Here is a 22,948-nt window from a genome sequence, read left to right on the forward strand (position 1 = left end):
GTGGCCGCACAGATGCCCAGGGCACCAGAAGAAGACCTTCTCCCAGCGGTGCCATTTTGGCTGGTCCACTTTGCCCTGATTGGTTGCCCACCGCTTGGCCTGCCTCTCTGGGTTCAGTCTGTGGTGGGTAGGACCAGATCACAGGCTGCCCCATCGGGCTAGCAGTCGGTTGCCAATGGGCCGTTGGCGCGGTGCTCCGGCGGTGTGAACCTAATCCTTTGGTGGCGCATCATTCCCTGTCTGCGTGGTCTGCCCTACGGAAGCTCATGCGGCATTATGGTCTCTGTAGTCCAGTCAACATCTCTGGACCTCGGCGCATGCTCCTCGAGTTTCCGCATCTGACTAGTGATGTCAGACACCAGCCAGATTGGAGATATAAAAAGCCAGCATCTCCAGTGGCCATCTTGCTGGAGCCACAAGGGTGACCCTTACATGATGATATCAACAGAACTTCAAGGTATACAGACAACCTTTTAAAACAATGCTTGTATTGAATAGATCCTTATTTTTGGGGCAAACCAGATTAGAGCTTATAGAAGATACTAGTATTGAGCATGTTTATCTTATACACTTTATAAATCATTGATATACTGTATAATACAGCTTGGCTATGTTAACCCAGACGTCACTGCTGGGTTTAAATAGTAGTGAATAAGTGATTTTACCAACGGTACTATAGTATATAGTGTGTTTTCTCAACACTTAGAAGACAAGGCTAGTCATGGCATTTATATATATATTTCTCATTTCTATTTGGCACCATATAAGATATTTGCATATTGACTCTTTTAGCCTATCTATTCTGAATGTGGGAATTGATATATAGGTGCCCTCGGTCAAGCCCTTACTAGTCATATACTGTGTGAGTATTACTACAAATCATCTCCATCAATATGGTGCATGCTTAGCTTACATATTGTTTGTATTAGTATTCATTGTATGAATATTCTTTGCTATAGCCTGGTCTTGGTGTATTTCCTGTGGCCACACGGCGCTCCCCATCCCATACACGGTGCAGACGGCCTTGTTGGTGACCAACAGGGGTCAGATTGGGCAAGCATGAGATGGCTGGACAGGGTGAATGATAATCTAGATCAGGGATATGCAATTAGCGGACCTCCAGCTGTTGCAAAGTCCCATCATGCCTCTGCCTCTGGGTGTCATGCTTGTGGCTCTCAGAGTCTTGCTATGCCTCATGGGAATTGTAGTTCTGCAACAGCTGGAAGTCCGCTAATTGCATATCCCTGATCTAGATAGTTTATGTGTGAAAGAATTGTACCATGAATAAATATATGTTATGTATACTGAACCATATTGTTGATTGAATATTTTGTTCTTTATATATAGTATGTAGAGCAGTAGCCGTTCGCTAATTCCCTGAAGCCTTGAATGGTGAAACATGTTGGGAATGTGTAATATACTACCACTCTTTATGTGAATATACCATCTTTCGACCATGAAAATGACAGTTGTTATATTTTAAAACTTGAATTTTAATGACGTACCAATAAAATGTAAAAAAAAAAATTATATTATTAGTTATCTTATGGTTTATTGTTAGACACCAAGAAAATCCCATCAAACTTTCCTTGTTCTATGATTATATACTTTAGTCCCAAGATCATTCAGCGTGGGTTCACACTGATGCCATACGGGACACCCCACAAAAATCGCTGCACATTCCAGTGCAAATGACATGCAGTGTCTCTGATGTGTGATTTAAGCCATGGGCTTATATGGCTCAAATCGCACCACATTTGCACCAAACTCATGCAGGACACTTTTTTTGTATGCACCAGAATTGAATTGCATTGGTGTTCACACCCATGCGATCCGATTCTGCAAATTGCACTGTGTTTTGCAAACCGATTTCAGGGTGTTGTTAACATACACTCCGCAATCTGTTTGCATGAATGGGTTGTGATTTTGATGCAGTCCGGAATTTGCAGCAAATGTGCTGTGAGTTTGCACCGCATCTAGTGTGAACAGAGGCTTACTATTATTTACCTTTTCACAATATCCACACCAACCTAATTATATTATATGTTTTCCTTATTATATTTATATGTATTTTTAACTATATATACACCTAATTCATTTTCGATTATAAGACACCATCTATTTTTATTTAGATGTACATTTATTTGCTTCTTTTGTATTACATTGTATATTTTCCTTTGTAACTGACTGCATCTATCAATTAGACACTATAAGATTAATTGCGGCCAGTATATACGTAACTCCCGGAGGTTAGCTTAGCTCATGGGTGCTCAACCTGTGGCCCTCCAGCTGTTGCAGAACTACAAGTCCCATGAGGCATTGCAAGGCATGTAACTATCCAGTTACAAGCATGACTACCAAAGGCAGTGGCATTATGGGAATTGTAGTTCACCAACAGCTAGAGGGCCACAGGTTGTGCACCCATGGCTTAGCTGCTTTGCTGATGAAGGCGTGGTCTAGCTTCTGACAAGGGTTCCTATTGTTTGCAGAATCCTGGGGTTTGACAGCTCTTCCCTCGTGGTGGCTCCTGGCTTGTTCGTCTGGTTCCCTGCACTGCATTCTGCATCAGCTTTTACATCCAGCGGCTCCAGGGTGGATTGGACTTTTCCTTGGTTGTCATATGTTGTACTATCTCATGCCTGTCACACTGGATGTCTGTGAGTGTATTTGTACTGCAATTTTATGTTGCTGTGAATAAACTGTGCTACACCATCGGCGGCTTGACCCCTCTCTTTCTCCACCCCGTGCGCACACATATGTTCATTAGACTTCCTGTTGGCACATGAGGCATTCAGATGGTAAGGCGCACCACATGGTACACAAGACAATAGTATTCAGTTGCTGTTTTACTGTTAAGAGATGCCTATAGGTATATGTGGTTATCTTGCACTGCTGAAAGAAGGCAACACACATTCTGGCTTGATGTCCAGTTCTGTCTGTTTTGTCAATGCCTCACAGGTTGTGGTTTGTGTCCACAGTACTGCTAATGCATGGACTGATAGTACAGGTGTTCACTGTACTACTTTTGAAAATAGTCCCTTATTAAAAATGAAGAATGTACACCGTCGTAGCTTTGGGTTTCTTCCTCCAGTCTTCTCCCTCCGCTTCTTCTCCCTCTGCTGATGACTTCTTCCATCACCGACCCAGTCTTCCTCAGATAGTTCCTCCCGCTGTTATGTCAGGTCCAGTGTCTGACATTTCCTATATAGCCATGGGGCGTGGCCATCCGGGGGATGTCCCACAGCAAAATCATCAGCGGAGGGAGAAGAACTGGGAGAAGAACAGAGAGAAAAAGCGGAGGGAGAAGACCGGAGGAAAAAGACACAGAGCTATGATGGGGGACATTCTTCATTTTTAATAAAGGACTTTTCCAAAAGTGTCTGTTTTTTTTGTAACACTACACTTTTCTTGGGTGAATGGGTAGGGGTACAATATACCTCATACTTATTCACATAGGGGGGGCCGGAAAGTGCGTCCTGTGCTGGGATCGCGTTTTCCATGACTGGCGAGAGCTGGAGCGATGCTGACATGGATGTTTAGATGATCACTCATCTTCTTATCATACGCGTTCCCTGACTCTTTATAACTTGAAAGCCAATTTCTTCTGGTAAGCAGGATTGCCTCTTTACACTGGTGGTGACTAGTGCATTCAATACCTTTTCACACTGCTGGTGCTGGGACTTTTTATAAACGTAATATCTATCATTGGTGGTGATTTATGGCAGGACTGCTCATCACAGTGTCTTTTACTGCAACCTTCCTTTGATTGGCGCTGCACCTTTTGTATCCTCTCTGTAAAGCCTACCTTTACCTTCACCTGCTAGCGAAATGAAGCAATATCTTTTGCAGAGGACATATACAAGCACAGCTGCTCCAGGTGAGCGATTAGCCGTCCATCTACTAACATCTTATGCTGAAGGTGATAGCACAGCTCGTCTGCAAAGCTACAGAAAAGAAAAGGATCTGGAATCCACTGCACTTCTTCAACTTTTATTGCATGTTCCATAAAATCATCATAGACAGTGCGGGGTACATCTGAAAGTTAACGCTACATCTAGTCCTTACTCAGAACCTCCGCTAGCTGTAGCATTAACTTTCAGCTGTACCTGACACTGTCTTATGGAACATACAATAAAGGTTGAATAAGTGCAGCAAATTCCAGATCCTTTTCTTTTCAGTATCCTTTGCAGAGACAAAATGGGTTTGGAAATGAAGAAGGTTTATACTACCATAATTGGGTAGGGGGCAGAGCCTGTGCCCATATGTACTGCTGTCATGCTTCTGCATCAGGAAAGGAAAATTACCATCAGGTAAGTATACAATTTTCCATTATGGATATGCTTCTCTTCTCTCTTTGCAGAGATTTTTCAGTTGGACATGAGAGAGTATATTTCTGTTCACTGGTGTAAACATTAAACCCACTTTTATTTATTGCGCTATGACAATGTAACATGAAGATCTCAAAAGGGGCAAATTCTTTATATAAGCTCTGTAAATAGTTGCAATACCTCTGCAGCTATCTATGGTATATTGTACAAGCACAGGCTTCATTAATAAACTGAACTAGGCTCTTACATTGCTGTTTTCACGTTCTATATCAATGTGGAGTTGTAAATTATACTTACACTGAAAAACATTTCAATAAGTAGGGTACTCTCCCCAGTCCCCATCAGATACTTTCTGCTCCGACCGCCTGGGAGCATCCTTAAATCACAGTCCAGTAAACGGTCTCCATTTTTTGGACTGTGACTTAGGGACACTTCCGGCCACTCTATTTTTTCTTTGTCAGGGTCGAAATGTCTGTATTTTCATACTTCTGTGTCATCATGCCATGATGATGGGCATAGCGATTTTTATGTCATCTCTCCCCTCCTTTGATACTTGTCAAGCTTCTGAGTTAAGTCTTGTGGATTTAGCGGGTGGGGCAAATTTAGGTGACTCCTCTCCTGCTGATTACCTTTATGACTCATGGCCGACAATTCCATAATTGTCTATCAGACTGCTCTATGGTTGTTAACTGCCGGGTGTTATTCCTCATATATGGCCTATAAAAAATGTTTTGGTTGGCTGCTTTGATGTAAAGACTACAAGACGATGGATCTTGAGGAAGCCTCTACCAGGCGAAACTTGTCAATCCATAGTTCCTTTACTTCCTTGCACCTAAATGTATAATCATTTGTGCAGCTGTTGACCATTGTTTTATATGTATGAAGGAATCATTAATTGTTAGAATAAATTTGACTTGTTATGTATATATAGGATTATTTTGTTGTGTCCTTTTGTTGGTACTTTAGGCACATTCAAATTCCTATCCTCACTGTCCCTTGTGTGTTGAGGCTACATGTGGGCAATTACACATTAGTGAAGTTTTTATGCATAGTTCTTAAGACACTCGTTTATCATCTAAAAAAGACAGGCCATGGCAGCTGTTGGTACATTTCATGTGTGTTAATGTGCTTCTTCTTCATGGTATGATCTTTTTTTTGTTTGTGGATTATGTCTAAGGCGAGTCAACACTGGTTTGGCTGCAGTGCAAGCTTATGTGCAGTTTGCGTGCATTTTACCCATGGTCCCATAGAGTTCTTATAGGTTGTGCATTTTTGCCATGTTTTCTGAAAGTGCATCAAAGATGCAGCATGCAGGACTTTTGGCACTCTATAAGAAAATATGTGTCCTAATAGAAGTCTACGGGACTGTGGCTAAAGAGCGGGTAAAATGCACGAAAACCGCGCATACACCCATGCTACGGCCAAACCACAGCACACCAGTATGAACCTCTGACTGCTGTATATTGTCTAATGATTTATTTATCCTTGGTATAAATAATTACAGGCAATGTGTTTGTTCATTAAATAGAAGATTAGACTTACTGGCTGGAAATTCATCTGTTGGTTCCAGTTAGAGCAGCAAAAGAAAGAGAGGGAGAAAGAAAGAAACACAAAGCTGGTTTATATCACATATGATTTGAAATCAGCAAGCGGATAAGAGTGGGCACAGGAACTATATAAAACATACACTAAACTTTGCTGTCTAAGCACAATTAAATAACACAATTATTTAAAGTATAACTAAAGGTAAACTTTTTTTTTTTTGACAGAGTGGAGATGGATTAAAGTAGAACTAGAACTATAGGCAAAACGCTTTCTTTTCATTTTGGATAGAGTAGGTGAGGGTTACAACCCCTGTCAGATTTTTTTCTGCCATCTACGTCCCATTGTGGAGATTTTCCTTCACTTACTGTCCCATAGCCAAACAGGAAGTGAGAGGAAATCTCTGCAAATTAATTGAATTCCCTGGGATTCCCAAGTCAACAGAATTAGTGTCCCTATGGGAAGATTTCCCCTTTATTACTTTTCTGGGGACAACCCAAAATTTGTGATTTTCTTTTACTTCCACTTTCAATAATAATGGTAAACAGGAAAAATAGAGAGGGGGAATCTCCCTAACAGTGACACAGACAGCAATACAAACATGACAGGGGTTCTAATCCCTCTCCAATCCATCCAAAACAAACAAAAGTTTTGCATTTAGTTATATTTTAAAACACTTGTCAGGTTTTTGCTGCTTTAGTGGAATTTACTCTTTTTATATGTCATGTTAACTGTTCTCATTGAAAGTGAAAGTAAAAGAAAATCCCAAATTTTGGGTTGTCGCCAGAACAGTAATAAAGGGGAAATCTTCCAATGAGGACACTAGTTCTGGTGATCCCGCTGACAAACGGGGAGTCCCTTACTTTGTAGGGTTTTACTCGAACAGCCTGTTTTGGCTCGGGGACAGGAAGTGAATGGAAATCTCCCCAGTGGGACACAGATGGCAAAATTACTGAGTTATAACCCTCCCTTACTCCACTCAGCACAAAAAAAATTGAAGGAAGCAGGGGAGAGCCCCCCCCCCCCCCATATCACTGTCCTCAGCACCCCCTCCCCACTTTAATGTCCTCAGAGCCCCCCATATTAAATATTGCACATCACCCCCCCTCCCCATACACAAAATCTAAGTAGGGATGCAGCAATTAGATAAAGGATCATCCAGCAAAATGAGGGCATGACACACACACTCCTAGTACAGTCCAAGATGAACAGTAATATCATCATGTTCCTATCTACATCTAACTGGCTGCTCAAGCGTACTTCAGAAAGGTATTAGTCCAATTAGGTGTTTTCCAGAACTCCGATGCCTCCGAAGTACTGCAAGGCATAGCAGTCCACAGCAGCTACTGCATGTCCATTCCAATGTGGCCCATCTGATCCAGCGAGAGGAAGCCCTGAACCCAGCCTTCGCCCATATTTATATAACTGATGAGAAGTTCTTCTAGTACATGATCCTGCACTTCAGGTCTGGGGCAGCGAGAGCCATTCAGCGGGTCCAGCGGACCCAATGTCCGCCAGGACCTGTCGGTCATTCAGGACACAAGCAGAACGGCGGTCTAGCTATTTAAACAAGGCAGACTGCCGTTCTGTCAGCACGTAGTTATACTGCATTTGTGTCATTTATTTCATGACATACATTACATACGCTCCACATTGTATGTGATTGTGTATGTTTATTTTTGATTTGGTTTTATTTAGCGCTGCACCATTTGCATATACATTTAAAGGAGAAAACCCATAAGAATTAGAAAATTCCTTAGGAATCTCCACTTACCTTATCCAGCTGCAGGGTTCTGTGGTAAACCAGACAGACCCAATCTTTACCACTCACAGTGGGCTCTGTTAAAAAAAACTGTCAGGGACCGGGGCCCCTTTTTAATCGGGGGATCCACACCCCTGGACCCGTAAAGCACCCCGCCAGGAAATATGGCTGAAAAAACCAAGCACTGGATCCCAGGGTCCAGCTCTCTAAAAAGAGAAGTGTTACAGGCAAAACCTTGTTTCTTCCGACACAAGGCCCGGGTAGCATTCAATTCGGCCTAAAAAGAGACTTTGAATGGATCCGGTTACATAGCTTGCCCCAGCAAAGGAATATTCTAGTGGAGCTCAGTCTAACACGTCTTTACTCGTGACCAACACCTAAGACACTGGCGAAAAAACTGAGGTACTCCCAGTAAGGGGAGGGGTTATATAGGGAGCTAAACTTCCTGTCTAGGGTGTGCCAGTGTCCATCACCTAAAGGTGCCTATATAACCCATACAGTAATTACTGTGGCTCTGTGTCCCGTTATGTACGATAAAGAAAGTATAGTGCAGGGTAGAGATGTAATTACGATTGAAACCTTACTTTTTTGGCATCCCACCCTTGTTTTTTTGGGCTAGTTAGTTCCCAAACATATGCTGCCATAGAGTCTGTCGGAAAAACTGAAAATTTCCTAACAAATACTTACTGTAATTTTCCTTTTCTTATGGAATCCATGGCAGCAAGAGTTCCCTCCCAGTGTCATGTGTACGCTAGTTACAGAACGCAGCCTCTGGCTCAGCCTGAAAATCTATGAGAATGGAGTCTTTTGGGGTAGGAGTAAGGGTGGGGCTACCTAAATGTATGCTGCCATGGAGTCCATCAGGAAAGGAAAATTACTGTAAATATTTGATAGGAAACTCTGTTTTTTTCCAAACTTCTGGACTTTTTTCATTTATTTAGCAAACAATAAAAAACTCAGTGGTGATTAAATAGCATCAAAAGAAAGCTACATTTGTGTAAACAAAATTATAAAATGTCATTTGGTTACAGTGTTGCATGACTGTGCAATTGTTATTCAAAGTATGACAGCGCTAACAGCTGAAAATTAGCCTGCGCAGGAAGGGGGTGAAAGCACCCTGTATTGAAGTGGTTAAAGGAATAAAACATAAGAAAATGTGCATGTATTGCAGAGATGTACTGCATATGTTTGTTTATTTTTTGCTTGACATAAGCATTGATAAAAGAAGTCTTCCCAGCTTGTCAGGAATGATTTATTGAGTTATTGCCAAAAGCACTCATTTCTTTACTGAAGAGGGAACTAGTGATTTCATGAGATATGAAGTGTCTGCTGCAACTGGTATATCTGTATCTGCTTCAGGCCATCCATCTAAATGATACCAAGGCTTCAAGGGCAAGATGGAAACATGTTTTTTTGGAGCTATTCTAACTCTCTTGCAATCTAATAACTAGGTTCCTGAAACACTACATACTGTGCAGTTTATAAAGCTGGCAAAACATAAGCTACAGTACATATTGCTAGAATGACAACCAATTCCAGTATAGCAACCCTAATCGGGTACAATTTTCAGACATTTATTATACTAGTTTCAAACACTATGGCAAACACTATGGCTATCACAGAAATAGGATACCCTGTACAGTCAGAATGTAATCATTCAAAGCATAGTCAGATCCAACAGCCTAACAACATTTACCTTTCCTCGGCCAATGTCCTTATACATTTTAATGTTGTGGTCCCAAATGTGAGCATGCCAGTTTAAAGTACAACTCCAAGGTTTTTTGTTTTGTTTTTGTGTCGTTTTCCCAGTTTAAATAATCTAAGCAAAATTTGCCCTTTTATCATGCATATAGACATCACAGTTAGACCCCTTTCACACTAAAGGCAGTTTTCAGGTGTTTTAGCACTAGAAATAGCACCTGTAAAGCACCTAAAAACTGCCTCCTATGCCTCCCGAGTGTGAAAGCCCAAGTGCTTGCACACTGGGGTGGCGTGCTTGCGGGAAGGGAAAAAAAGTCATGCAAGCAGCATCTTTGGGGCAGTTTGGGAGCCCTGTATATGTAACCCCCTTCTTCAGCCTCTAGCAGGGGTTAAAAGCACCCCGCTAGTGGCCGAAAAGTACCGCTTAAACAGCGCTAAAGCACCGCTAAAACAAGCAGAGCTTCAGCACTAGCGCGGCCGCGGCCCCAATGTGAAAGTAACCTAACAGCAGATTATCCAATATATTCCCTGAAAAGTAATTTTTAAAATGTTATGGCAATGTACATAAGTAATTTATACATCTAAATATATGAGTATATGTTTTTTTTTTTATTTACAGCTCAATAAGTAATTTCCCCTTGGGATCATTAAAGTACTCTGGATATGAATCAAACTATTCCAGACATAATAAAGCATACATAAAAGTTAATACTGAGTTGTAACAATTATTAGTAATTCCACAAACATATAAAGTAATAATGTGTCCATAGGTTTACCATAGCCCTTAAAGCGGGAACTAAAGGTGTCACAGCACCAGGGGAGGACTGACAATTCATGGGGCCCCCGGGCAATAGGAGATTATGGGGCCCCCGGGCAATAGGAGAAGATTATGGGGCCCCCGGGCAATAGGAGATTATGGGGCCCCCAGGCAATAGATCATGGGGCTACACAGTATACCCTACCCTTAATAAAGCCTTTTTGCATTTTTGTACCATAAGCCGTAGTTGACCATTCCCCTTTTTTGCTTTCTGGGGACTCCCTTGTCTCCTCTTTCTGTTGTTGCTACACAGTATACACATACACACAGTATACACACACAGAATACACATACACACACTGAAAAGGTGCTGGACAGGCGGGGAAGCTATAATCTTGGGATTTTTAAAAAAACACAGATTTTACATATTGTCCCTGGTTTTATTGAGGCTGGCAACCCTGATGGGGCCCCTTAGTGGCATAGGGCCCTCGTGCAGTGCCCGAGTGCCCGAATGGTTAGTCCGCCACTGCACAGCACCCCGGCTTCCCCCTCTGCCCAACTCTCCATGCCACATACATGCGGGGAACCATGCATCCAGTACCTGGTCACTCGCGCACAGTTCCCACCACTCTACACCTCTTGTGTGGGGGGGCACCAAGCGGTCGGATCCTCTGCTGTGGTTCTCTTTACACTGGCTGAAGACTTCCTTCCTCCAGGGTCTAGCAGAAACCGTGCATGCTTCTTCCCGCTCTAAGCCCCACTGGAGAACAAAGAGTTTGCCCCCAGCTGCACATCTGATGCTACCATGTGGGACGAGCAGAGCATGTTGCCCGGGCAATGTGATGCTCGGCATCAGATTGCCTGGTTCGCGAGTTTGTGCCTCAACTCAAGTATATCTACCTGAGTGGGGGAAATGTTAGAAATTCTATGTATAGCCCTTCAGAACAGACATACACAGTTGCAGTCACAGACACAGTGCACAGTCCACAGGGGAACTACAGTTCCTCGTGGTGGCAGGCTGATGTATATTTAAGTATACTCACCGGACATGTCACCCATTGAGCACGTTTGGGGTGCTCTGGATCAGCGTTTACGACAGCATGTTCCAGTTCTTGCCAATATCCAGCAACTTCACACAGCCATGGAAGAGGAATGGACCAACATTCCACAGGTCACAATCAACAACCTGATCAACTCTATGCGAAGGAGATGTGCTGCACTACGTGAGGCAAATGGTGGTGCAAATACTGACTGATTTTCGGACCTCCCCCCCTCCCCAATTCAGTAAAGCTGCACATTTTAGAGTGGCCTTTTACTGTGGCCAGACTAAGGCACGCCTGTGCAATAATCATGCTGTCTAATCAGCATCTTGATATGCCACACCTGTGAGGTGAATGGATTCTCTGCAAAAGAGAAGTGCTCACTAACACAGATTAAGGCTGGGTTCACACTGGTGCGACACGACAGCCGTCCTACTTTGGATCCGACTTTGCCCTGCGACATGAAGCCGGCATGTGTCCGATTTTCAATGAACGGGGATCCGACTTGGATCCCCGCCAATGCCCGGCACTGTGTTTGGTATGAATCTTTAGGGGGAACTCCGCGCCAAATTTTAAATAAAAAACCGGCATGGGTTCCCCCTCCAAGAGCATACCAGGCCCTTGGGTCTGGTATGGACCTTGAGGGGAACCCCCTACGCCGATAAAAACGGCGTGGGGGTCCCCCCCAATCCATACCAGACCCTTATCCGAGCACGCAGCCCGGCCGGACAGGAATGGGGGTGGGGACGAGCGAGCGCCCCCCCCCTCCTGAACCGTACCAGGCCGCATGCCCTCAACATGGGGGGTTGGTGCCTTGGGGGAGGGGGCGCGCTGCGGCCCCCCACCCCAAAGCACCTTGTCCCCATGTTGATGAGGACAAGGGCCTCTTCCCGACAACCCTGGCCGTTGGTTGTCGGGGTCTGCGGCCGGAGGGCTTATCGGAATCCGGGAGCCCCCTTTAATAAGGGGGCCCCCAGATCCCGGCCCCCCACCCTATGTGAATGAGTATGGGGTACATGGTACCCCTACCCATTTACCTAGGGAAGTGTCAATAAAAAAAACCACAGTACACAGGTTTCAAAATTAATTTATTGGGCAGCTCCGGTATCTTCTTCCGACTTCTCCCGGTGTTCCGCCTCTTCTCCCGGGCCCCGCCGCTATCTTCTTCCAGCTCTATTGCCAGCGAGGGGCCCGGTCTGCTGCCGCTGTCTTGTCGCCGCTGTCTCGCCGCTTCTTCTCTTCATCTCTTCTTCCGATGTTGACATGACGCTCTCCCCGGCTGGAATGCTCTCTGTGCGCTCTGCTCTGACTTATATAGGCGGTGACCCCGCCCCCTTATGCCGTCACAGTCTCTGGGCATGCTGGGACTGTGACGTTTTAGGGGGCGTGGTCATCGGGTGATGACCACGCCCCCTAAAACGTCACAGTCCCAGCATGCCCAGAGACTGTGACGGCATAAGGGGGCGGGGTCACTGCCTATATAAGTCAGAGCAGAGCGCACAGAGAGCATTCCAGCCGGGGAGAGCGTCGTGTCAACATCGGAAGAAGAGATGAAGAGAAGAAGCGGCGAGACAGCGGCGACAAGACAGCGGCAGCAGACCGGGCCCCTCGCTGGCAATAGAGCTGGAAGAAGATAGCGGCGGGGCCCGGGAGAAGAGGCGGAACACCGGGAGAAGTCGGAAGAAGATACCGGAGCTGCCCAATAAATTAATTTTGAAACCTGTGTACTGTGGTTTTTTTTATTGACACTTCCCTAGGTGAATGGGTAGGGGTACCATGTACCCCATACTCATTCACATAGGGTGGGGGGCCGGGATCTGGGGGCCCCCTTATTAAAGGGGGCTCCCGGATTCCGATAAGCCCTCCGCCCGCAGACCCCGACAACCAACGGCCAGGGTTGTCGGGAAGAGGCCCTTGTCCTCATCAACATGGGGACAAGGTGCTTTGGGGTGGGGGGCCGCAGCGTGCCCCCTCCCCCAAGGCACCAACCCCCCATGTTGAGGGCATGCGGCCTGGTACGGTTCAGGAGGGGGGGGGCGCTCGCTCGTCCCCACCCCCATTCCTGTCCGGCCGGGCTGCGTGCTCGGATAAGGGTCTGGTATGGATTGGGGGGACCCCCACGCCGTTTTTATCGGCGTAGAGAGTTCCCCTCAAGGTCCATACCAGACCCAAGGGCCTGGTATGCTCTTGGAGGGGGAACCCATGCCGGTTTTTTATTTAAAATTTGGCGCGGAGTTCCCCCTCAAGAACATCTGAGCACAAGTCGCGTGCCGAAGTCGGATCATGCAAGACGGCAATCCGACTTTGATCCGACTTCAATGATAGTCAATAGGCTGAAGTAGGATCAAAGTCGGACCAAAGTAGTACAGGGAGCATTTCTAAAGTCGGAACGACTTGTGTCGGACCAGTTAGGACGGCTCCCATAGGGAAACATTAAATTTCACACGTCATGCGACATGAGCTCCCAATGTCGGAGCGTTTGTTGGACCAGTGTGAACCCAGCCTTAGACAGATTTGTGAACAATATTTGAGAGAAATAGGCCTTTTGTGTACATAGAATAAATTGTAGATCTTTGAGTTCAGCTCGTGATAAATAGAGGAAAACACAAAAGTGTTAAGTTTATAATTTCGCTCAGTGTAGTTTTTGCATAAAATACAATTCTGTATTCCCCAACTCAACCACCCCTTATCCCATTTCGGATTCCAGTTCTATAAATCCATTTCTTGCAAGCAGGGTGGTCAAATGCTGTGATCCACTTTCGTTTCTAAAGAGTTGGAAGTCTTTGAATCTCATCCCATGAATCTGGCTCTGGTTTTAATGCTATGCAAGCAACAAAGGACAGATGTTTTGGCTGGGATGCCTTTATTGCTTCTAGTGGATTTCCTGATTGAAAAATCTTGTGACCTGGTTTCTTATTTTACAATATTTGGATTGCCTGTGTTAATTTCTATTTTTTGTGTCACTTTGTTGCTTATCTTCATGAGACACTGATATTTCATTAACACTTACATTTCTACTCACGGTTACCCTGTTTGTGTCTTGATGTAGAATATTGTATCCCTTTTGAGATTCACTGTATCCCACAAGTTCACCTTCCTTTGTGGAAGAATCCCATTTTTAGATGGATCAGATTTGGGGCTTTTCTATTTTACAGTTCATATGGGGTTTTCTCAGTCGATTTTTCCTGGTTGTCGATTTTAGAATAGATAGAATGCGGTCATAATTGTCCTCCAGTTTCATCCACTCTCACATAAAGTATGGTTCATTCTTTCTGCAATCCCATTTTTTTCTGGGTTGAATGGTACAGTAGTCTGAAAAATTATGCCATGCTTTTGGTGTGTTATCACCTGTATATTCAGTTCCATTGTCTGTGCGAAATACATTTTGCATTTTGCCAAATGTGTCGCTTACTTGAACCAAATACTGTTCAAGTTTCTCTGATACGTCACTTTTGTTGTGTAACAAATATAGTGTAGTATACCTGGAGTAATCATCTATAAAAGTGAGAAAATACCTTTTATTTCCTGTAGTCAATTTTTTCCATTGGACCGCAAAGATCTGAATGAATTTAGTCGAGAGGTTTCTTGGCTCTGCTGTTACTCTGCTGTGAAAAGGCTTTTCTTTTCATTTTTCTTTTTATACAGCTGGTGTATTTTTATTCCACCTGCATAGTCATTTTCAGTTAATTTCTTTATCATGTCAGGGCTTCTGTGCCCAAGTCGTCTGTGCCATGTGTGAGTACAATTTGATTGTTTTTCTTCCTTGGCAGTATTAACCACCTCATTGCAGTTTAGCTGATATAGTTCACCTGTAATTTTAGCCTTTGCAAGTAAGATATCCTCTTTTATGATGGCACAACTGTCATCTTGGAAGATCACTACATTGCCTTGTTTTGTGAGCTTCTTCACAAACAAAAGATTAGTTTCAAGATCTGTTTTACTCTGGTCAAGGTGTCATTTGTCATGTGGCTCATAGCTCCTGCATCAACATACTATGCCTGCAAAAATGAGGTGCGCCTTTTGGATTGAAAGAAATATTCATTACCTGAAGCAAAATCAGTTTCTTCCTTCACACCTTTGTAGTTTAGTTTGTTTTTGCATTCTAGCTTTCCAGATTCTGCAATCTGTTTTTAAATTACCTTGTTTCTTGCACATAAAACATTCACGTGTTTGATGCATGTTACTGTTTTTATTCCTATTTTTCATCTTTAAAGCAGACTCTGACAGAAGCACCATCACTATTAATGCTTTCTGTTTTATGCTTATATTCATCAACAAGCTTGCCTTAACATATTCCATTGTCAGTTCATCATCTGGATGTGCATCAAGTGCTGTGACAAGCATTTCATAACTTTCTGGTAAACCACTAAGTAATAATGCTGCAACATAAAAATATTTTATTCATTCTATACCTCTCAAGCGTTCAACCATTTCCAGGGTGTCCCTTATATAATCCTGCATATCCTGGCCTTATATCATCTTGGTTTGGTATAGCTTTCTAATCAAGTACAGTTTATTTCTGCTCTTTCATGCACCTTTGGTAATGCTTCCCACATTTCTTTAGCAGTTTCATTCTTACATATATGTATGAATTGGTCATCTTCTATGCTAAGAGAGATTGTGCTCTGAGATTTCTTATCTTTCTCTATCCACTAATATGAAGGGTGTTCTGGCCTGACTTAATTTATACACTTCCATGTACCTTCTCATATTAGCAGCATTTTCATCCTGAATTTCCAAGACTGGTGGTTCTGCTTTGTCAGGTTTGCAAATTAAAGCTTTGTTGTAGCTGTGTTACTGGCCATTTTCTTGTATTCTGTTGCAGTCTTCTTTCTGTTGCTGTAGCTGGCTATGACTGAATTCACAGCTTTTCTCTGGGTGGGTGTCTGGATTAGGCCTGGGCCCATAACCTGTTAAAAATTCTGTATATAGCCCTACAGGACAGAGACAATGCACAGTCCACATGGGCTTTGCTGCTTAACTGCAGACAGGAAACTTTGTCTTATCAATGTATAAAAAAGTTCCTGAATTTAACCATTGATGCAGCCACAAACCTACAAACACTGCCATCTACTGGTTGAAGAATATATCTGTATTGAATACTATTATTATGAATACTATTGGATCAGCAGCAGGTGAGCAGACTGGATGGATCAGCAGGCAGGTGAGCAGACTGCATGGATCAGCAGGCAGGTGAGCAGACTGGATGGATCAGCAGGCAGGTGAGCAGACTGGATGGATCAGCAGGCAGGCAAGCAGACTGGATGGATCAGCAGACAGGTGAGCAGACTGGATGGATCAGCAGACAGGTGAGCAGACTGGATGGATCAGCAGACAGGTAAGCAGACTGGGACTGAAGCTGGATGGCTGCAGTAGGTAATAATAGCAGACTGGAGGAGAGTCTTGGAAACGTCAGGCAGGCCGGGTCGATAATCAGGCTGGCAACAAAGGTACAAGAGGAGCAGGCAGAAGGAATCGTCAAACAAGCCAAGGGTCAGGTGCAGGCGGATAACAGGAACAGTCTCAAAACAAGCCGGGTCAAACAGGAGAAGATATCAGATCTTCAGGAAACACATACACAGAGCTACAGATCAAACAGCAAGGACACAGAGCTGCTGAGGTGTTTAAATAAGGCAGCCTGTTGCCAATCACTGAAATCAGCCTGGACTAAGTTAACCCTTAGGTGGCAGATCCATGACATTGCCCCCTCCTAAAGGGAAGTCTCCGGTTGCCCAATTGGGCCAACTTCACATCATGGGAACTCTTGAAGGATTGCATTAGTTTTTTAGCATGAATATTGCTTTCAGGCTCCCAAGAGTTATTTTCCGGCCCATACCCCTTCCATTTAATTAGATACTGAACCTGATTGTACCTCCTTCTACAATCCAAGATTGCCTCCACCTCAAATTGCTCCTCTCCATTGACTATTACAGGCTCCGGTGGACCAGTACTTTGTTCAGGGAAGGGATTCGGAACAGCAGGTTTCAAAAGAGTCACATGGAAGACAGGGTGAACTTTAAGTGAATCGGGTAATTCAAGCTCATAAGCTACGTAATTGATCTTTCTCTTTACAGGGAAGGGGCCCATAAACTTAGGGCCCAATTTTCTTGAGGGGCAAGCCATTTCCAAGTTCACTGTAGACAACCATACCTGGTTGCCGAGTTCCAGAATTAGTTCTCCTCGTTTTTTCCTGTCAAAGATCTTTTTATTGTACTCTTGTGTTTTGGTCATGGTCTTTTGTAATAGTTTGTTGTTTTTAGAGAAGAAATCTATCGTTTCAGAGACTGCAGGGATTGAGCATTCAGGTATGGTACTAGGCAGGAAGGACGGGTGATAGCCGTAATTAGCAAAAAATGGAGTTTGTTTGATGGCAGAATGGGAAGAGTTATTATAAGCGAACTCGGCAATGGGGAGTAAAGCGACCCAGTCATCTTGTGAGAACGAAGAAAAGCAACGGAGGTACTGCTCCAGGGTCTGATTGGTTCTTTCCGTTTGCCTTTTTGTCTGAGGGTGGTATGCGGAGGAGAAGGCCAATTCAATCTCAAGGGACCCACACAGAGCTTTCCAAAACTTGGAGGTGAACTGAACACCCCGGTCAGACACAATGTTGGCTGGGACTCCATGGAGCCTTACAATTTCTTTGATGAATATTTTTGCAGTTTCCACAGCCGAGGGTGTTCCTTTCATGGGCAAAAAATGGGCCATTTTGGACAGCCTGTCCACCACCACGAAGATGGTAGAAAAACCCTCTGCCAGAGGGAGTTCCACAATGAAGTCCATTGAGATCATTTTCCAGGGTCTCTCTGGAACGTGCAATGACTTCAGTAAACCCCAGGCTTTTACCTTGCTGTTCTTGCTTCGGGAGCAAGTAGTACAAGACTCCACATAACTCTAATGCCCCGTACACATGGTCAGACTTTGTTTGGACATTCCGACAACAAAATCCTAGGATTTTTTACGACGGATGTTGGCTCAAACTTGTCTTGCATACACACGGTCACACAAAGTTGTCGGAAAATCCGATCGTTCTAAACGCGGTGACGTAAAACACGTACGTCGGGACTATAAACGGGGCAGCGGCCTATAGCTTTCATCTCTTCATTTATTCTGAGCATGCGTGGCACTTTGTCCGTCGGATTTGTGTACACACGTTCGGAATTTCCGACAACGGATTTTGTTGTCGGAAAATTTTATCTTCTGCTCTCCAACTTTGTGTGTCGGAAAATCCGATGGAAAATGTCCGATGGAGCCCACACACGGTCGGAATTTGCGACAACACGCTCCGATCGGACATTTTCCACCGGAAAATCCGACCGTGTGTATGGGGCATTACAGTCATCTACCACCTGAGGCCACCAGAACGTGCGTTGTACCAGTTCGGCCATCTTCAGGGCACCGAAGTGCCCAGCCAGCTTGTGGTCATGACAGAGCTCAAATACTGCCACCCTTAAGTCCTTAGGTACAACAATTTTACTTTCATGCCACAGTAGGCCATCCTGTGCCTGTAAGCTGGTTTCAGAAGACGAAGCAACCTCAGCAGAAGCCCGTTTGATTCAGGATAGCAGATGCTCCTGTAGTATGAGAAAGTTTCCTGAGGGAAGGATGGTGTCTGGAAGTGTGGACCTCTCAGAGTCGTTGAACATACGTGAGGGTGCATCTGGTTTTGTATTCTTTCGACCCTGGCCTGTACGTTATATGAAATGAGAATCTAGAGAAAAAAAGTGCCCACCTTGCCTGCCTTGGTTTTAATCTCTTTGCTGTTGTCAGATATTCTAAATTCTTGTGGTCCGTATAGACCAGAATGTGATGTGCTGTACCTTTAAGTAACGCCATTCTTCTAATGCGGCCTTGATGGCCAAAAGCTCACGGTCTCCCACATCATAATTTCTTCCCGCTGTAGATAATTTGCGGGAAAAGAAAGCAACTGGGTAAAGTAGGGCTTTAGCTCCTTGCCGTTGAGACAGCACAGCCCCTACTGCAACTTCCGAGGCATCAACTTCAAGAACAAACGGTAAGGCAGGGTCAGGGTGCTTCAAGATGGAGGCTGAAGTGAACAGTTTTTTGAGGGCTTCAAATGCCGATTGCGTTTGGGAGACCAGAGGAATCGGGTTCCTTGTTTAGTTAGTTCGGTAATGGGGGCAATAATAGCAGAGAACCCCCTAATAAACTTCCGATAGAAGTTGGCAAACCCAATGAAGCGCTGAACCCCCTTCTTGTCCACAGGAGCTGGCCAATCTAAGATGGCGGTGACTTTCTGGGGGTCCATCTAGATGCCTTCAACAGAGATTATCAGGCCTAAGAACTGGATACACTGAAGTTCAAATTCGCACTTTTCCAGTTTGGCATAGAGGCCATGCTGCCAGAGTCGGGTTAGCACATTTCGGACATGCTTACGGTGGTCATCTACTGTGGAGGAGAAAATCAGGATGTCATCCAGGTACACAATGACGTACAAGTCCAGATAGTCACAAAAAATGTCATTGACAAAGTGCTGAAAGGTGGCTGGGGCGTTGCATAACCCAAAAGGCATGACTAGGTATTCGAAGTGCCCGAATCGGGTACGAAAAGCCGTCTTCCACTCATCTCCTTCTCGAATATGGATTAGATTGTATGCTCCCCGGAGATCCAGTTTAGTGAAGATGACTGCGGTTCCCAGTCTCTGAAACAGTTCGGGCACAAGAGGCAGTGGGTAACGGTTTTTGACAGTAATCTTGTTTAATTCTCGATAGTCTACGCAGGGGCGTAGTGAATGATCCTTCTTTTCAACAAAGAAGATGCCTGCTCCAGCTGGAGAAGTAGATGGGCGAATAAATCCTTTCTTAAGGTTGTCATCAATATAGTCCTTCAGCGTGCCCAACTCAAGCTCGGTTAAAGGGAAAATCCTTCCGAAGGAGACCTCAGCCCTTGGTAACAGTTCAATAGGGAAGTCGTAGGATCTATGGGGAGGAAGGGTCTCTGCATCCTTCTTACTGAACACGTCCAGTAAATCGTGGTATGCCACTGGGATTGATTGGCGTAAATCAGGATCTGTGTCAAGGCAGAGTAAGGGTGATGGGTTGACTGAGGCCTCTTGCAGGCAATGCTGCTGGCAATAACTTGAAGGAAATTTGATTTCTCCAGTGGCCCAGTTGATGTGGGGATTATGGGCCTGCAGCCAGGGCATACCTAAGATGATGGGGAACAGAGGTGATGAAATGGCATCCAGGCGTAAAAACTCTTGGTGATGGGAAGCAATGATAGCCAGCAAAGGGACAGTCTCCTGTGTGACCGGACCAGATTTAATGACAGAGCCATCAGCAAGATGTACGGCTAGTCTCTGGGTCTTTGGTTGAAGTGGAATGAGGTGTTTGGCTGCAAACGTCAAGTCTATGAAACAGCTGCAGACTCCGGAATCAATTATGACAGATACCTGGATACGCTTTCCAGGGAGCTGTAACATGATGGGGAGAGCAAAGTGAGAGGCTTGGTTAGGTAAGACAGGAACATGCATTGAAGAGATTGAAAGGCACTTACGCATCTTTGCAGGACAAGACCTCACATAATGCCCGGGTCCCCCACAGTACATACAGAGGTTATTGATTCGCCTGCGCTGTTGTTCCTCCGTGGTGAGAGAGGGACAAAGCAAACCCAACTGCATGGGCTCGGAGGGCTCGGAGGAATCCGGAGCCAGAGCAACTGGAGCGGAAGGAGTCTGGCTGGAGAAACTGGGAACTTTAGGTAGCATCCAAGTTGGCCGATATTGACCTATGGATGTTTCGGAGCGACATTCCCTTAGACGTCGGTCAATCTGAATTGACAAAATAATAAGTTCGTCCAGAGATTGGGGTATCCCTACTCATGCCAGTTCATCCTTTAGAGGATCAGATAATCCCATCCGAAATTGGTAAAGAAGGGCCGCATCGTTCCAATTGGTATCAGAACTCCAACGCCTGAACTCGGCCAGGTAGTCCTCTGCCGCTCTGCGGCCTTGCTGAAGTGCATGTAATGCGGCCTCAGCAGTGGCAGTCTGCTGGGGGTCCTCATAAAGTTGTGACATAGTGACAAAGAATGTGGTGAGGTTGTTTAACGATTCAGCCTTTTGTTCCAGAAGGCGATGTGCCCAGACTTGGGGTTCACCGGTCAACAGGGAGATAACGAAACCCACTTTAGTTGCTTCCAGAGAAAAGGTGCAGGGTTGTAGGGCAAAATAGAGTTCACAAGCATTACGAAAGGCTTTGTATTTGCTATGATCACCCGCAAATCTTTCGGGTGTGGGTACCCTTGGTTCTGGTGGTAACATCACTACTGAAGGTGCGGATGACATACAAGCTGAGGTAGCACTTTAAGGGTTGGTGGGAGATGACAGAATTTGAACTCGTTCTTCCAGCCGAGTATATCCCTCTTGTAGATCTTTAACAGCTTTGTGTCAAACCCGCCAGGTGTCGGCACAGTTCTTCCATGGGGGAGGTTCCTCGCTCGGGCTCAGACATGGCTGTTTGATACTGTCAAGTTCTCACGTACCTGACTGAAGAGCCTGATAGCGCAGAGGAAGGCCCCCCTTACGTATCTGACTTGCGGCCCCTGGTAGAGCAGACAGGTGGCAACAGCAGATGGGTCAGATGGCCAGCACAGCAGGCAGGGCCAGCAGGCTGGATGGATCAGTAGACAGGTGAGCAAACTGGATGGATCAGCAGACAGGTCAGCAGACTGGATGGATCAGTAGACACGTGAGCAGACTGGCTGGATCAGCAGGCAGGTGAGCAGACTGGACGGATCAGCAGGCAGGTGAGCAGACTGGATGGATCAGCAGGCAGGTGAGCAGACTGGATGGATCAGCAGGCAGGTGAGCAGACTGGATGGATCAGCAGGCAGGTGAGCAGACTGGATGGATCAGCAGACAGGTGAGCAGACTGGATGGATCAGCAGACAGGTGAGCAGACTGGATGGATCAGCTGACAGGTAAGTAGACTGGGACTGAAGCTGGATGGCTGCAGTAGGTAAGTATAGCAGGCTGGAGGAGAGTCTTGAAAACGTCAGGCAGGCCAGGTCGATAATCAGGCTGGCAACAAAGGTACAAGAGGAGCAGGCAGAAGGAATCGTCAAACAAGCCAAGGGTCAGGTGCAGGCGGATAACAGGAACAGTCTCAAAACAAGCCGGGTCAAACAGGAGAAGATATCAGATCTTCAGGAAACACATACACAGAGCTGCAGATCAAACAGGACAAAAAAGGACACAGAGCTGCTGAGGTGTTTAAATAAGGCAGCCTGTTGCCAATCACTGAAATCAGCCTGGACTAAGTTAACCCTTAGGTGGCAGATCCATGATAGTGACTCTCTGTCTCCCATTGCCCAGCTGCCTCTCTGCTTGCACTCATGCTCTTCTCCCTCCCTGGATTCAGGTCCTGAGAGCCCCATGTGTGTGTCCCTGAACCCTCCTGTCCTCTTTTGCTGGGCTCTATTATCATTCCCTGGACTGGTGACCTGGGCTGTGCCCTATTACTGCCTGGACAATCACCACCATTAGTCCACAACACAAAGCATACAACGCTCAGGCCAACAAGGTGCAATATCTCCAGGTGCTCACCCCAGCTCACCACCATTGCTGAAGTGTGTAGAAAGAAAGTGGCTGCACACTGGAACGAGAAGTTTGCTTGACAGAAATATTTATTGTCACATGACAGACAGAAGATACAAAACCAAGGTTAACATATTACACGGATATAACGTGCTTGTACACAACCAAAGCAAGCACGTGTACACACACGGTATATCTGTGTGAAATGTTAACCTTGGTCCTGTATCATCTGTCTGGCATGCGACAATAAAGATTTCTGTCAAG

At 45.1% G+C, this 22,948-nt stretch overlaps 1 protein-coding gene across 3 annotated transcripts in view; it reads right to left on the reverse strand.

Annotated features, from left to right (window-relative positions):
* L1CAM (L1 cell adhesion molecule) overlaps positions 1–22,948 on the reverse strand; it is a 1,396,060-nt gene that overhangs the window by 1,086,214 nt on the left and 286,898 nt on the right. For 2 of the 3 annotated variants that reach the window (XM_073600356.1, XM_073600354.1), the window contains exon 5: positions 5,871–5,885. The exons of the other annotated variant lie outside the window; for it this stretch is intronic. In XM_073600356.1, the coding sequence (XP_073456457.1) occupies positions 5,871–5,885 (15 nt within the window). The remainder of the gene's footprint in view (positions 1–5,870; positions 5,886–22,948) is intronic. 3 annotated transcript variants of the gene reach the window in all.

The sequence above is a fragment of the Aquarana catesbeiana genome, linkage group LG09 (genome assembly GCF_042186555.1).
Source record: "Aquarana catesbeiana isolate 2022-GZ linkage group LG09, ASM4218655v1, whole genome shotgun sequence".
Taxonomy (NCBI): domain Eukaryota; kingdom Metazoa; phylum Chordata; class Amphibia; order Anura; family Ranidae; genus Aquarana; species Aquarana catesbeiana.